Source organism: Trachemys scripta, chromosome 2, assembly GCF_013100865.1.
Source record: "Trachemys scripta elegans isolate TJP31775 chromosome 2, CAS_Tse_1.0, whole genome shotgun sequence".
Taxonomy (NCBI): domain Eukaryota; kingdom Metazoa; phylum Chordata; order Testudines; family Emydidae; genus Trachemys; species Trachemys scripta.
This window is the reverse complement of record NC_048299.1, coordinates 88,967,258-88,984,235: the sequence shown is the minus strand read 5'-3', so window position 1 is coordinate 88,984,235 and position 16,978 is coordinate 88,967,258. Positions and strand designations below refer to the sequence as shown.

The window sequence follows — 16,978 nt, the reverse complement described above, 5'->3', positions numbered from 1 at the left end:
TCACATTACTGCTGCAGCAGAGCTGAGTGAGCCCCACTCTCAGCCCACTGTATAGATTAGAAAGTTGGCAACCCTAAAACCACTTTCCTGCCCCTTCTGAGGCCCCGCCCCCCACTCACTCCATCCCCTCTCCCTTCATGGTTCGCTGCCCCCACCCTCACTCACTTTCATCCAGCTGGGGGTGCAGGCTCTGGGTTGGGCCAGGGATGAGGCGTTTGGGGTGCAGGAGGGGTTCAGGGTGCAGAAGAGAGTTCGGGGTTTAGGCTCCGGCCAGGTGGTCCTTACCTTGGGCGGCTCCGGATCAGCAGTGCGGCAGGGCTAAAGCAGGCTCCCTGCCTACCTTGGCTCAGCATGGCACTCGGAAGAGATCGGCATTTCCAGCTCCTAGGTGGAGGGGGGCTCCTGGTCAATGGAAGCTACGGAGCCAGTGCTCGGGGCGGCGGAGCCCCCATGGCCGTCCCTGCGCCTAGCAGCCACAGGGAGATGCTGGCCGCTGCTGGGAACCACGTGGGGCCAGGGCTGGCAGGGAGCCTGCCTTTGCCCAGCTGTGCCACTGACCGGACTTTTAGCAGCCCGGTCAGCAATGCTGACTGAAGCCGCTGGGGTACCTTTTCGATTGGGTGTTCCTGTTGAAAACCGGACACCAGGCAACCCTATCTATAGGGCAGACAGCCTCTCAAACACATACCATAGCCCATACAGCTATAAAGCACAGGGCCAACTTCCCCAGCATCTGCCTAGCAATACCTACTCCATCTCTAAAGGCAGAACAAACAATTGTCTTGTGGTGTGACTATTTCACAGGTGACTTGAGAATGATAGTGAGGGGGAGACTAAGGGACAACAGGGTGGGCAGTATAAAAGACTGCACAGGATTTGGGGTAAGTGAATGGGGAAGACGAGAAGAGAATTTCTAGTTTGCTCACATGAGCAAGTCACTTAATTAACGTCCACTGTGAATTTTTAGCAATGACTGGAGCACTAACCAGGGTGCAGGAGTTTTTGCTACCACACTATTTAAACCAACTCTAAATCATGCAGTGTAAAATCACCTGAATCCATTGTGCTCTAGCTCTCCTACCACTGTCACCATCCCTGGACCTGCAACGTTGCTAGCCAAGTGAAGAATGGTAGAGAAAGGTACAGAAAGGTGCTGATTGAACCCCCTCAGTGTGATGCTCTAATCTCCCTCTAGCCATGGCTGGGCAACAGAAAGAGACTGAATAGCCTGCTACAGCCTTGGCTAACATGGATGGCTCTTTGAGCTCATACTTTCAATTCCTGCTTCCGACAACCCCTCAGGGACATGGCATTACACTAACACAGACAAGGCCTTAGAACAAGTTTTGCCCCAGTTTCACACTCAGCAATGGTGGGTGCCCTAGTACACACAGGATTCAGGAATTCTGTGGCCACGGCAGCATGCATCGAGGGTAGACAACAAAACATAATAGAACTAACTTTACTGCACATTATATACAGCCAGAGAATCCCTCAGTGGATTAATGCAAGGGAAGCAGTACAATTCCTGACAACTTTCAAGCTCTTCAAACCAAACAAGAGAAAGACACGGGGAGCTTCCTTGGCACTTATCAAATTCCTAATGAGCAGGTTGGCTGCACATCCATTTTATGTTACACTGGTAATTCAATGATCTTACTCTATTCTCTATATTGTAGCTATTTTTGATCTAATCTATTTAAATAGCAAACTGATTGAGTAAGGCATTGAGCACTGAACACAGTAATGTGGACTCTGAGAGCAATAAGTGGATATCAAAGTGGCGTCTGCTTTTTGCATCTCCCAGTTTCTATGAAGCTTTATTTGCTTCTCTTTCTTTGCATATGTATCTGTTGAACACTCAAGTGGTTGCAGTTGTTTCTTTTAATTGCAACAGGAAATTTTTTATCTAGTTACATTTTTAAAATGCAAATATAGGAATATTATTTCTATTGAGGTAGCACCCAAACTGTACAGTTCCAAGCACAAAGAGGTCCCAATCAATCACGTGATAAAAATACTCCCTACTCTAAGATAGTTTAACAAATGATGTATTCATGTTTATTTGATTCCATATGAAGGATGGAGGGAGAGGGATATAACTTTCTTATTATATGGTAAATTGTTTGGGGCAGGAGCCAGGCCTTTTTGCACATCTGAACCCCACCTAGGACAGTGGGACTCTAATCCTTATTAGGGCCTTTGGTTTCCACTATAATAGTAAAATTTATATTTTCATGATTTGGGACCTACAGACCCCAACTGAGCGGGGTCCCACTGTGCTAGATGCTCTAGACCACAGTGAGACATGGTCCCTGCTTCAAAGAGGTTATAGTCTAAATAGACAAGATGTAAAAAGACGATAATCTCCTGTCCTCCATCTGTAAAACGAGAACTATGGACCAGATTATCAACAAACGCTGAGCAGTTCTCCCTCCATCAGAACTCGACAGAAGCAGGGGGTACTCTGCACCTCTGAAAATCAGACTCTTGGTAACTTGCCTATGGTCATGCATGACATTTGTGGCATTGCTGTGAATTGAGTTCAGACCTCCCGAGTCCTAGTTTAGTGCCTTAACATGGGGCATTAATGGTGGGAGAGTGCACTACAATTCGCTACATAGTGCATTCTCCTTCCATGGAAGGAGAGATCCAAGGCCGAAATTCTCAGAGGTATTTAGTCTCCTAACTTTCATTGAAATCATCCTAATCACTGAATTAGGATCTGGACCTAAGAACCTAAAATGGTTAGTGACACATGTGACAGCGTACCCCATAAGGCTTTATGGGGGGACGTTTATAAATGTATGTATGATATAACTGGCTGTATGCTTGCTTGATTTCTAAGTAAGCTCTGTGAGGCATTTGGTCAGCTTCTTTAGGAAGGAATTCACCAGGTTAAGTACCTGATCAGGAAACACTTGGGGAACAATGCATCTTGGAATGCTCCAATCCACATGAGAAGTCTTCCTGGAGACATGCAAGATGCCATGTGGACAATGGCGTCGGCCTGCAAAGACTGAGTCATGCAGGGGCATGTGACTTGCCCAGGTGACTCCAAAACTCCATCTTGGAGCTGGACTTTGCAGAGGAGGGGGGTCTCCACCCACAAGAGAGAGTCTATTTAAACCCAGGGGAGACCCCTCAATTTTTGTCTTCAGCTGGCTAAAGAAGGAGCCTCTCCACCCCCCCCCCCCAGGATACTTGAAGGAGACTGAAACAAAGGACAGTAACTGCAGGGGGTGTGAGTGATTGCTGGACCCAGGCTAAAAGGAGATTAGCCTGTAAAAGGGAGCACTCTGGAACTGGTGAGGAAATTATCTGTATTCAGTTTGATTAGGCATAGATTCGCGCATTTTATTTTATTTTGCTTGGTGACTTACTTTGTTCTGTCTGTTACTACTTTGAACCACTTAAATCCTACTGTCTGTATTTAATAAAATCACTTTTTATTTAGTAATTTACTCAGAGTATGTATTAATACCTGGGGGAGCAAACAACTGTGCATCTCTCTCTATCAGTGTTATAGAGGGCGAACAATTTATGAGTTTGCCCTGCATAAGTTTTATGCAGGGTAAAACGGATTTATTTGGGTTTAGACCCCATTGGGAGTTGGGCATCTGAGTGCTAAAGACAAGCGCACTACTGCGAGCTGTTTTCAGGTAAACTTGCAGCTTTGGGACAAGTGATTCAGACCCTGGGTCTGTGTCTGGAGCCAGACGGGAGTGTCTGGCTCAGCAAGACAGGGTGCTGGAGTCCTGAGCTGGCAGGGAAAACAGAAGCAGGGGTAGTCTTTGCACATCGGGTGGCAGCTCCCAAGGGGGTTTCTGTGATCCAACCCGTCACAACACACACACACACACACACACTCCCTCTTCCCCCCACCCCCAACCCAACAGGAAACCACCCAGTACATTAAGAGCAGCAGCAATATCCTCATTTCTTGCTTTCTTCAGTCAGGACTGGGTAACCGTATTTTTCTTTTGACAAAATTGAGCACCACTAACTTCAATAACTTTCCTTCCTGAAAAGGTGCAGCAAGTTCAGGAGACATGATGGGATGTCTGGAAGCCCTCTTTGCTTGCTTCTTCCCTGGTAAGTTTACTGGACACATTAACTGCAGTTAGTGATTTTATTCTGTATTTACTGTTAAACCAAAAAATCCCCAACATGGGTCTGAATCTCGAGTCCAATGTAACAACCTGATGCCGGTGCAATCCCAATGAAGCCAATGGCATTTCAGTGAAATCAAACTGGTGTAATGAAATGGGGAAATCAGGATCCATAATCCTGGATGGTTCCTCACAGATAAAGGGTCTGATTCTCCACTGCCCTGTACCTTGTGTAATTGTTCACACCATCTCTGCCCAGATGTAAACAGAAATTGATCGTTCACTCACACTAGAGATAGGGGCTTTACCCATTTTGCCATCACATTTACAGACACATAAATAGCTATACAAGTTGCAAGGCAGTGGATAATTAAACCCATGTACCTTCCTGAAGAACTTGCAGGTTGCAAGGTCATGTCCGTGTTACTGCTCTCTGAAGAGGGAAATGTGTCTAGGTGCTGTCTCCTCATGGCTGCTTTCTCTCTTTTTCCCTTCCAGCTGCTCTGTGGGCCATTCACCTGGAGCAGGAGCAGATCTCTGTCACAAAGCAGCCACTTCAAGGCAGCTCTGCCAAATTCACTTGCAAGGTGTTTGATGGATCGGACTCTACCTACATTCACTGGTACCGAGCCCGAGCTGGAGAGGCACCACAGAGGGTGCTGTACCTCACTCTCTCTGGGTCAGACTTAAAGCGAGAGGCAGCCTTCCCCCTTGAGAAATTCTCAGCCTATGGGACAAAAAGCATCTCTAACTTGTTGGTGCACAAGCTGGAAAAGACAGACAGCGGCCGCTATTACTGTGCCACATGGGATTTTACACAGTGCCACAAGCTTCCTACAACCCTGCACAAAAAACCACCACAGCTCTGTGTGTGGGGCTCAACTCTCATATTATTGTTGCAGCAGAGCAGGGAGCCCTGCCCCCCGCCCAGGCTCACCAGCCTACAGAACAGGTGTAGCCTCAGTCCCACAAACCACAGCGAGTGTGAACTCCAATTCGGCTAGCCCAAGTCATGTAGGCAGGGCCAGTGCAACCATTTAGGCAAACTAGGTGGCCGCCTAGGGCGCCTAGTGGTTGGGGGCACCTAAAAGCCCACTCAGGCGAGGAGGTGGAGTGAAGGTGAGCTGGGGCAGGGGGGCGCAGGGAGGGCCGCCCTCAGTAATGGGGGGAGGGGTGGAGTCGCACAGGGGAACCGCTCCCCGCCCCACATCACCTTCAACTCTGCCTCCTCTACTGAGCACACAGCCCCTGCTCTAAGTTTACTCCAATTGGTGCCGCAAGCCTGGGAGGGGAGGAGAATTAGAGTGGCGCCGGTGTGCTCAGCAGAGGAGGTGGAGCCGAGGTAAGCTGGGGCAGGCTCCCTGGGCGGAGTTAGCTGCCGCGAGGGGCGGATATCTGCTGCAGGGGGTGTGGCGGGCTGCCCAGGTGGGGGGCTTGGGTAGCTGCCACAGGGGGGCAGGGTTCGCTGGGTGGGGGGAGGCACAAGGTGGAAATTTCGCCTAGGGTGCGAAACTTCCTTGCACCAGCCCTGCGTGTAGGGATTTGCCTCAGCCAGGGAAGTGGGAGTTTACCTAGTGGGTGGCACAAAGCGGACATCCAGTGACTGGCTACCAGTGCTGGCTCCATCTCTAAAGGCAGATCAAGCGATTGAACAGTCACTGCCCATTTGCCCTCACAAAGCAATAGGTGACCAGAGAAATTGAGGAGTGAGAGAATGAGTGAGAATGGGGGGTGTGGGGGGTGGAAAAACAATAAATAACTGCGGACTGGTGGGGGTGGGGATGTAAAAGTGAATAGGGAAGGTGAGGGGAAGATATTTTCTAGGTGGGAACAAACAGCAGTTTGCATCTCCACTGGGAATTTTCAGCACATGTCCACAGCTGGAGCTGTAGTGTACAAAGAATACAGGAGTTTTCTATTCAGTTTCAATGGCCATACATAAAATAACTAACTTGGCTTCTCTGAGTTCACACGTGTGCCATGCTCAAGGAGTTAAGACAAGAACAGCAGCAAAATTTATTGCTTACAAGCTCTTCACTCTAAATGTGAGAAGGGAACATGAAATCTTGGGGGGCTTCCTTCCCATGGAAAAGGGCCTGATCCGCATCTTCATCTGCACTGCACTTGGTGCAAGACTGAGCTTGGTGACAAAGATGGTTGGACGCCATCTCTGTGCCTCCATAATGCTGGGGTCAGCTAGTGGCTTGTTTTGCTCCCACTACAACTTAGCGCATTTAGTTGTGCCCTGGTAGGAATGGCCCTAAGGAGCCATTGTTGGAGTTAGGGATCACAGTAATGCAATACCTGCCTCTAGCCATGTCCATTACAGAAGAATGGAAATGGAATACCTTATCTTAGGTTCCAGGCATTCCAGCCTGTCCTGAGAATGGATAGGTTTTCGTTCACACTTATGACCTCTGATAGTCAAATCTGATTGATGGGGAAATGTGCTGAGAACTTTTAATTATCATTACAAATGAGCAAATCAAACTGGTTATTGTATTGTTGATGGACGTGTGGGTCTCCTGTTAATATCAATGGATTATATATAGTACTCACTCACATATAATTTAGAGAGCCATTCATGTGCATTGCACTTAAAGACACTGTTCAGAATGTCCAATATAGATTAATATCCATTCAAGTTCTTGGCATGTATGTTAAGGAAACCATTTGGTCCACAAGAAATCACGAACATGGGATATTTACAGAAGTGTGGTACTTACATATATATTTCCAAAGAATTCATTAATATGTAGTTAAGGTTCATAAAAACATAGAGGTTTGAAATGGAAAAGACCTATTACAGCATCCAGTCCATCTTCCTGCCAATGCAGAACTATTCCCTACAAAGTGTTTTCTGGTGTTTTGTCTTGTCTAGTTTTAAAGGTCTCCAAAATGGGGCTTCCATCATCTCCTTTGAGAGATGATTCCATGCCTGTCAGTGAGTTTTCTTTCTAAGTTGCCCATATTTTCTCTGTCCTCACTGGTGTCTGCAACTCAACCCAGTCTTGAATCGTATTCAAGTTTGCTAAGTGTATTGTTCACGCCATCCTCTGCATCAGTAAGGAAGATGTTTGGCCTTTCTTTTTTCCTGCATTAAAGATTGATTAAACACTTTGAAATCTCCAAAGGAAAGGTGCTCTATCCCACAAGATACTGAGCTATTTCTAAAAGGTAGCACGTACTCTCATCATCATCTGTAGGCACTAATAAGAGGTGAGAGACCTCAGCACTTCCAGGGTTAATTAGTACTTTACAGGATAAGCTCTGTATGAGCAAAGCGCTCAGTTTATTTTTAGTAGTTCTCAGACTTAGGAACAGTATTCAATCAAGTCATAAAATTTCATACTTGAGTTGGGTGACTGTTTTCCCTCTAGTCTCTTGACCATTATACTGGCAATTACTTATATAATGTACATTTTGAAAAGTTATGACCCAGTCCTCAATGCAAAGTTATCCCACTGTGTTCCTCAAAAAACAAAACAAAACAAACAGAATTTTCAAAGGTCTGTAGCAAGATCTGGAACGTAGACCTTGGCATTAGTCTACCTTTTTCAGAATGTGCTCCTTTCTATATCATGGAACAAATGGTGAAGGGAGAAAATGATAGTGATACAAAAATTTTAACTGAATTAATATTGAACCATTAACACCTTATTTTATGAAGGTACCATATGACTGAAGAATAAAAAGTTTATACACCAAATTCCTCCTCCCCTTCCCACACACTCCTCCCTCCCCATACCACAAACATTTCTTTAAAAAAACAGAATGTGTTGCTTTTCAGCTGCTTCATCATCAAGACAGGAAACCAATACACTGCTGTTTAAACATCTAGCACAGGGATCGGCAACGTTTGGCATGCGGCTCGCCAGGGTAAGTACCCTGGTGGGCCAGGCCAGTTTTATTTACCTGCTGACGCGGCAGGTTCAGCCGATTGCAGCCCCCACTAGCCCCGGTTCACCGTCCCGTGCCAATGGGGGCGACGAGAAGCCGCGGTCAACACATTGCTCGCCCACACCGCTTCTCCATGTTCATTCAATTTCAGATTAAATGGTATTTGTCTCTTTTCTCTGCAGATGGAGAGGCTCAAGTATTGGTACAATCTCAACTATCCATCACCAGGGCAGAAAATAAAACTGCACAAATTGACTGTCATGTTTCCGGCATAACCCTTACTGGTATTGACGGAGACCTGATGCAGCTCTGGAACGGATTCTCTATTTTTCCATCAGGAAAACCGGACTTTGACTAGGATTCTGAAAAGGCAAAGTTTGAGGCAGAGAAGCAGCTCTCTGAGTTGGTCTGTGTCCTGATGATAAAAGAAAATAAGCAAGAGTGATGTGGCTACCTATTACTGTGCCACTTGGGATCACACAGTATTACAAAATCGTTCACATTCTGTACAAAAACCTACTTTGTATTCTCAGCAACAGCCTTTCTAATGCAAGAAACCACAGATACCTCCTAATCCTGCTTCTCATGATTGACCAAGATGCAAAAACACCTTACTGATTTCTGCAACAAGAGATAAAAGCAACAGAACTGTTGCTCGCACATGTTTTGCGAACAGTAAGATCCCACCTGACTCTGCCAAACAACAATACACAGTAGTTGCACAGGGCAGCTAAATAGTCAGGACAGCAAAATTTTCAGTTGTCTCTAGGGGTGACTAAGGTTTGATACGGTGCACATTTACCAGTTTGCATAAGGGAGCTGACATAACAATTGAATTAGGTCAAGATTGGACATTCTTTGAAGCAGGAAGGACAGGAAAGTCAGTCCAGGGTGTTCAATCCAATATGCAGATCTAATGAAAAGTCTTCTGTTTACTGACAGTATAGATACTCCTGGTCCACAAACTCATTTTAATACTGCCTATATATTCCAGTAATCTTTGTGCAGTTAGTCAGTCAAGTGCTCTGGAAACTAGACTGCTAATGTAAAATATGTTGTAACACTGCTAGAGTAAATAGCTTGAACCTTTTTCCTGTTTCTAAGTAGCATTTTGCCTGGAAAGAGCTTGTTAGTCCAGCAGATGCCTGCTCATAAAACCACAAAATTCAGTTCTAAAGAACCATTTCACGTTTAATCTGCAATACCAGTTTGTTCGATGAGATGTAATATAAAAGTTACACTCTCCTGGAGCAGATATTTCTATGTAGCCATACATGTGAATGCAGCTTATGAGCAAATAGATTATCAAAGACTCTGCCCCACAGAGCTGATACCCTAAACTGAGGGTACATCTACACTACAGGGGGGAGTCGATTTAAGATACGCAAATTCAGCTACGTGAATAGCGTAGCTGAATTTGACGTATCGCAGCCGACTTACCCCGCTGTGAGGACGGCGGCAAAATCGACTTCTGCGGCTTCCTGTCGACAGTGCTTACTCCCACCTCCGCTGGTGGAGTAAGAGCGTCGATTCGGGGATCGATTGTCGCGTCCCGACGGGACGCGATAAATCGATCCCCGAGAGGTCGATTTCTACCTGCCGATTCAGGCGGGTAGGGTAGACCTAGCCTGAGAGGAGTTACTAGAGGAATGTGGATTAATGCCTAGATGAAGGAAGGAAAACAAGGACTGAATGGATGTGACATCCCTCTTTAAAAAAAAAAAGCACCAAGAAGAATTCGGTTTTGAAGGCCCATGGGAAGAGTGAATTTTGACAGAAATTTGAAGGAGGGCAATATGGTGAAAACGTGACAGACTGGATCAGGGTATAATGGTATAAATGTAAACTAGTAGTGCTATAGTGTAGAATGTTAAAAGCAATTGTCATATGCTTTAATGAACTGGAGGCTGTGGACTTGTGTGTGCTCATGCACACTACCCTGGAATGATCCACTAGAGATTTGCTCAACTATGTGACTTAGGCCCTATACATCTAAACAAATTCCTTTGTAGGGGGATCATGCTGTTTTATTCTGTGTTTAATAGAGAAATGAATTGTCTGTTCACAAAAATGGCTTTTGAAATATATAAAACATCACCTTCTTGGTGGCCTTTGATCACTAAATGAGAGCTGAACAGAGTTCTTCTCTAGTTCAAGTAGAGTTCTCTGCAGTGGATAAGTCCTCACTGGAAGACAATAAAAACAAATATTGAAAAAAGAAAGAGGTTGCTTGTAAATTAATTGAACAAGACACCTTCAAGTATAAATTGGCTCTTTTTCAGAGCGGGGATGAAACTAAGTGTCCATGAACAGGGCCATCCTATTTCAGTAGAGGACATTAGCACACAGATGTATTAATACTGTTATGAGTAGTGAGATGTAAAATGGTCAAGTATCACAATTAAGTAGGAGAAAAATGGAAGAATTTAAGACTGAGAAATACACTACAGCTCAATTCTGCCAGATGCTCAGTGTCTCCGGAAATGTTGTGAACACCATCAACTTCCACTGGTTTCCATGCGATCTGAGGGCACTGACTCATTCTCTCCATCAGGAAAGGCTCAGCAGCTTCTCTGGGCAAGTGATAAGTGAATGACAGAAATACAACTACAGTGTTAACTGCACTGTCAGCAGCTCTTTTTTTCCCCCCTTTTGTCCACCACCTTCTCATTCAATTCTCCAACAAATTCATTCATGTTTTCTTCCATACTGTCATACACTCATGGAACAGGCCCCTCGTCTCATATGGAACATCACTACCTTCTCTGCAAGGTTTCTATTCCACAGGATGTACAAGAAATTTGCTAACAGACAATGAATGAGCTTTAGGGGTGAACAAAGAGAAAACAAAACCCCAGTGTATTTGTGCATAAATAATGACATGGTAAAAAAATATATGGAAAAAATAAAAATGGAGGGGTTTTGACGTTTCCCTTTCCCACAGGCTTGAGAGGTCTCTCCTTTTTTTTAAAAAGAAGAACAGGAGTACTTGTGGCACCTTAGAGACTAACAAATTTATTAGAGCATAAGCAGCAGCATGAGGCAGGACTTTGCCTCTTTGTTTTCACTCCGGGGCCCAGATCCAGCACAGTATCTCAGGTTGCTGCTGTAATATAAGTAATAAACATCAACACTGATCCTGAAACAAACCCAAGGAATCTATTTGATGCCAGTGCTAGGATTGACACCTCACCCAAGGTCAAAGTTGTCATACTGAGCAGCAGTAACTCTACTTCACCGTGCAATAAGTCTTGCTGTTAGAGACTTTTGTTCTGGCTCTGGTTTGCTCCTGTAAGTGTGTTGCTCGCACTTAGGATGACAAGACAGCAAGTGTGAAAAATTGGGACGAGGGGTTAGGGAGGCGGGGGTAATAGGCACCTATATAAGACAAAACCCTGGATATCAGTACTGTCCGTATAAAAATCAGGAAATCTGGTCACTCCACTCACACTGCTCTCTGCATACATTGGCACACGACAGCAGCAGGTGGAGAGCCTTCACATCATTTCAGTTTTATGTTGATGTTTTTTCTTTGTTTCTCCACAGATGGCTCCTCACAAGTGCGTCTGACCCAACCTCAACTGTCCATCACCAGGGAAGAAAATAAAACCTTATGAATTGACTGTCATGTTTCTCTATCAGAGGATTTTGGCAAGGCCCCTATACACTGGTATAGACAGAGACCCGGTGCAGCTCCAGCGTGGATTCTGTCCATCTCAACGCAGTCTGAATTGAAAGGAAAGTTTAATGCTGAAAAGAGATTGGCCAGTCTACGTGTACCCTGACCATAAACAAAATAACCTCCAGTGACATTGCTACTTACTATTGTGCCTATTGGGATCACACAGTGTTAGGAAACCATAGACAGCCTGTACAAAAACTCAGTCTGTATTCTGAGCCCCAGCCTTTTGCGTGTCTGAGGCCACTGTCGCCTCTCTAAAAATTCCTCTCAGCCTGGAGCCAGCTGCAGAAACTCTTCATTGGCTTCTGCAACTAGATAGAAACAACAACTGCTGATTTAGTGTGTATTTGCCAGATACATCACTAAGACCAGGTCAGGTCTAGCAGAACAGGAGGTCACCTAGGGCACAAAGGGGAGTTAGGCACCCAATCCCGTTGCAATGGGAGTTGTTTTTTTAGCTGCCCCTTGCCCTGTAAAAAAAAAAAAAAAACTTCCCGCTGAATTAGGTGATGCCAATAGTCAGTAGTTGTCTGTGGGTTATCATGGGTTGACTGGGTGGAGATTTGTCATCAGTCTAGAGGAGCATAACACTTGGGGTGAAAAATCTGGCTCTAGAGAAGGAAGTGGGGCCAGGATCCCACCTGAGGTCCCTTCCAACTCTGATATTCTATGAACTGATATCATGCTGTATAATTTCAATCTTAACATGAATGTTCCAGGGACGTCACAGAGTAAGAGTCCCTGCCCCCAATGATTTGATAGTCTACGGTAAGTTACTAGAGCAATGAGGATAAATGGAGTCAGGTTTTTCAGAATCCGTGGGGAAAGCGTGTGATTGCAGATGATACTTGAAAGAAGGGCAGAAGTGAAAGCATTGTTTATTGAATGATGCTAGAAAGACATAAGAAAACGAATGGAGCTACAATATAGAAAAGACATCATGGATTGGATTAGCTCTCATCACAATGAAACAAAGTGTTTAAGAAAACCAGGTTACTAGTAAATTAATTAGACAAAAACATCAGTGTAGATTTGGCCCTTTTTCAGAACTAGGACAAAATTGACTGCAAATATACAATTGCAGATCCATCTTATATCAGTAGAGGGCATTAGCACACAAATATAATATACACTGTACGTCACTATTTATAGAACAGAGGGCTAGTATCACACTGAAGTAGGAAGCAATATTCCACTACTTCATCTGGCAAACTCAGCAAGAGCAGGATCCTGGGAAGTGCTTAATATCTTCTGAAGGATTCTGAGTGCTGTACTGGCAACAGCACCCCTCAGGGCAGCACCTCCCGTGTTGGACAGGTAAAGAAAATAACCCCAAGAAAATTAGTCTTCACTGTGCCATCAACATGGCTCTGCCTGTCCCTCCATCTTTGTATTAGTCATAGCTAGGAACCCCAATCACAGATCTGGTCCACACTGCACAGGGCACTGTGCAAACAAGCAACCAAGTTTGCAGCCCTGCCCACAAACATCTTGGTGCTTTCTTTCTCCTCTTATGTGTGGAATACCCTCCCCCCCCCCCCCCCCCCCCCAATCCCTAAACCACTAGCCTCTTCTCCTTCGAATCCCTCTCAAGCCCCACTCCTGCTGCAACTTCTACAAGAAATCTGCTGGCAAATAATGACTGGTTGGGGAGGGCTGGGGGACATGGTATATTTAAACATTAAGTACCAAATTCTCTGCTGGTGCAAATACCTTTTTGGACTAAAGATCTTTGGACAGCCACTCCATATATTGCTATATATAGCACCTAACACAATGGGGACACCATCCGGGCAGAGGCCTCTTGGAACCACTGTAATATAAATAATTAAATGACCAATCTTTCATTACCCAGACTACCAGGGTGCAATCTACACTGGTCTAAAGATAGTGGAAGAATTCCCTTCATGCCAGGTAATGCTCTTTGATAAAAGTAACATTGGATGAGATTCAGCCATAACTCTACTTTATCTTAAATTAGCATATGCAGCCAGCAAAACCTCGTCTCGTGTTAATTAAATAAGTCACTTCCTGTCCTCAAATGCATCTCTCTGTCCATCCCAACACAACAGTCACATTTCTCACAGATGCAGGTCCAAGTAAAACCTGTAAAATGTTGCTGCTGCACATCATTATTCTGGCTTTGGTTTTGTCTTGTACGTTTCTTTTTTTTTACCCTTTTGTACACAGTTGTACATTACTGAGTCACAAATCACCATGCTCCAGATTCATGTTAATTTCTGGTTTTCTTTTCTTGCTCTCTTTCTAGACGGATGTGCACAAATACATCTGAGACAAGCTCAGTTGTCCGTTACCAGGGCAAAAGATAAAACTGCACGTATAATCTGCGAGGCTTCTGGCATTCAGAACTTCAGGAGTGCTGTTATACACTTGTATCGACACAGACCTGGTGAAGCTCCAGAACGGATTCTGTACATCTCACCTGAAAAACTTAAATTTGACAAAGACTCCGATGAGAACAAGTTTAATTGTGAAAAGAAGCCTGACCTGCCTATCTCTACCCTAACAGTAAATGAAATAGATCCCAATGATGGAGCTACCTACTATTGTGCCTATTGGGATCACACAGTATTAGAAAGCCATAGACAGCCTGTACAAAAACCTCACTCTGAATACTGAGCCATATCCCATCAAATGTATGAAACTACAGCTACCACCTGATTTTGCCATTTGGCTGTAGAAACTCCTCACTAGCTTATTTTAAAAGGTTAAAAAAAATACGTAACACGATTAATAAAAATCTTTATTGTGAAGTAGTTAAGGCCACCACAGAAATAACATACCTGAATCAAAGCCAGAAAAACCAAGTACCATGACCACAACTCCTGTAATACCACTGGTAGAGGGTGGAGGTAAGTGTAGTGTTCAGTGATGACTCAGTGTTAAGGAGCTTGCAGAAGATCTGCTTTTCTCTGTGTCAGATTCCAACTGGCTATTCCCAGCAACAAACACTTCAATGCCTCACCCAGACGGTCTGGGAATCTCAGCCCTTACAGGCACACTCCCCTGTACCACACAGGGAATTCTGCTGAAGGCTTTTAGTCTCTGGAAATAATAATCATTAAAATCGAAACAGGCAGTGATTGGTCTTCAATGGGAAGGCAGCAAAGCACTTAAGATTAAGCCTGGACTTAATGCAGATGCTTTCCTGAATAAAGACTTGCATAAGAAAGTTGGGGTCTACTGCACCAATCAACATGAACCCTTCATTGTCCATCCTCTTAAGAAACAATGAATACTGTCACTGGAGCATCTGCTTCTTACTAGACTTACTACTGAAACTCATGATGGCTCACTTTTGTCTTAATTACTAATCAGTCAAATTAACCTCACATGGAACTGACATATCGACAACCCACAAAACTCTTCTGAGTTGCTACTTAAGTGAGTCACTTCCTCTCCCCAAAGGCACTCGGCCCTCCATCCGAGATCCTAACTTACAGCCTTCTGTTTCTGACACGCAGGCTCAACTGAAGCCAGTGAGAATGTTACTGGTGCAGGTTCTTATTGTGGCTTCAATTTGGTCTTCACTCTAGTTTTCTGCAAATATGCAGATTACTGAGCAACAACAAGAGAACCTCCAAATTCATGCTTATGATTTATTTTCTTCCTTTCATTGTAAATGGAGCTGTACAAGTACAATTGACAAGATCAGCTATCCATCACCAGGAATCTGATGAAAACAGTAAGAATTGACTGTAAAGTTTTTGGTATCAATTTTGGTGATGCTTATATACACTGGTATTGACAGAGACCTGGAGAAGCTCCAGAATGGATACTCTGATCACTTTGTGTCTTAAAGTAATCAAATTTTGAGAAGGACAAGTTTAGCGTTGATAAGACAACTGAAAAATCCACCTGTACCCTAACAGTAGAAAAACTAACTTACAATGACATGGTTACCTATTACTGTGCCTACTGGGATGGCACAGTGTTAGAAAGCCATAGACAGGCTGTACAAAAACCTCCTCTTGTATTCTTAGCCACAGACTTTCAAAAGTGTACAAAAGAAAAACCCCCCACACACAGTTGCCGCCTTAATCTTAATCAGCTGAAAGTGCAAGTAGATACTCATTTTTTCTGTACTAGATGTCAGATCACCACATACAACTCATGTTTTTAAGTATGGCAGGTATAAATTTAAAAGGGGGCAATAAAAGCTAACTTTTATAGGTACATCATAGCATGTCATTGACCACATCCTGCAGATACTTATAGTATAAGTCAGATATCCAGTTCCTCCTTCATTTCTGGTTAATCATCTTTAGAAAGCCATTCCTATCAAGTCCCTCCTAGAACGAACGTTCTATATGCTTTCTACCATTTTTTGGTCCTGATACAGGGGTCGCGACACTCAGACCAGGGGGCTGTTAGCAATATTGGTTTTAACACTATTACAAGCAGGGACAACCTTTGGAGGATGTTAGCCTACTTAAGATACCTAATTGGAAGAAAAAGCAAGTTTTCCAGGCCTGTGATAGAAGGCCATTTATCAAGACGATGACATTTTGCCCCCTGTTGACTGAACAGCAAATCAATGACTGGAGAGGGCTAGTAAGCTACCGGAGTGGTCATAGGTGCTGGAACTAGAGATGCTTCTACACCCCCTGGCTTGAAGTGGTTTCCATTATATACAGGCTTTAGAATTTGGTTTAATGGCTCCTAGTACGCCCACTGTAGACAAATTATTAGAGGGGTAGCCGTGTTAGTGTGTATCCACAAAAACAATAAATAGACCAGTGGCACCTTAAAGACTAACAGCTTTATTTGGGCATAAGCTTTTGTGGGTTAAAATCCACTTCTTCAGATGCATAGAGTGAAAATTACAGATATAAGCATAAATATATATATTGGCACATGAAGAGAAGGGTTGTTACCGTGCAAGTGGAGAACTAATGTAGAATGTCAGAGTTGTTTCTGAGGTTGTGGATGGTGTTGCGTTCTGTACTGCTGAGCTTATGGGGCAAGTGATGCTCTTTGTTCACAATTTCAGCCTGTGCACGCTGTGGAAGCACTCTATGTAGAAGTTCACTCTGTCATTTCGACCTTCAGGAGGAGTCCATGCAGATTTCTTCTTGTAGTGTTGGTAGGAAGGTTCCTGAGGGTCAGTGCTCTGTTCAGTGGTGTGTTGAAAATATTCCTTGAGTCGGAGATGGCGAAAGTAGGCTTCCAGATCACTGCAGAACTGAATCATATGCATGGAGGTGGTAGGGCAGAAAGAGAGTCCCTGGCAGAAGAGTCTGTCCTAAGTGTGTGGTTGGAT

At 44.3% G+C, this 16,978-nt stretch overlaps 1 protein-coding gene across 1 annotated transcript; it reads left to right on the top strand.

Moving 5' to 3' along the window:
* The first annotated feature begins 3,959 nt into the window (after positions 1-3,959).
* LOC117871726 lies at positions 3,960-14,334 on the top strand. The gene is made up of 4 exons (XM_034759495.1): positions 3,960-4,095; positions 4,611-5,064; positions 11,559-11,572; positions 13,964-14,334. The coding sequence occupies exons 1-4, from the start codon at positions 4,053-4,055 to the stop codon at positions 14,332-14,334; spliced, it is 882 nt and encodes a 293-aa protein (XP_034615386.1). The 5' UTR covers positions 3,960-4,052.
* Positions 14,335-16,978: the final 2,644 nt, after the last annotated feature.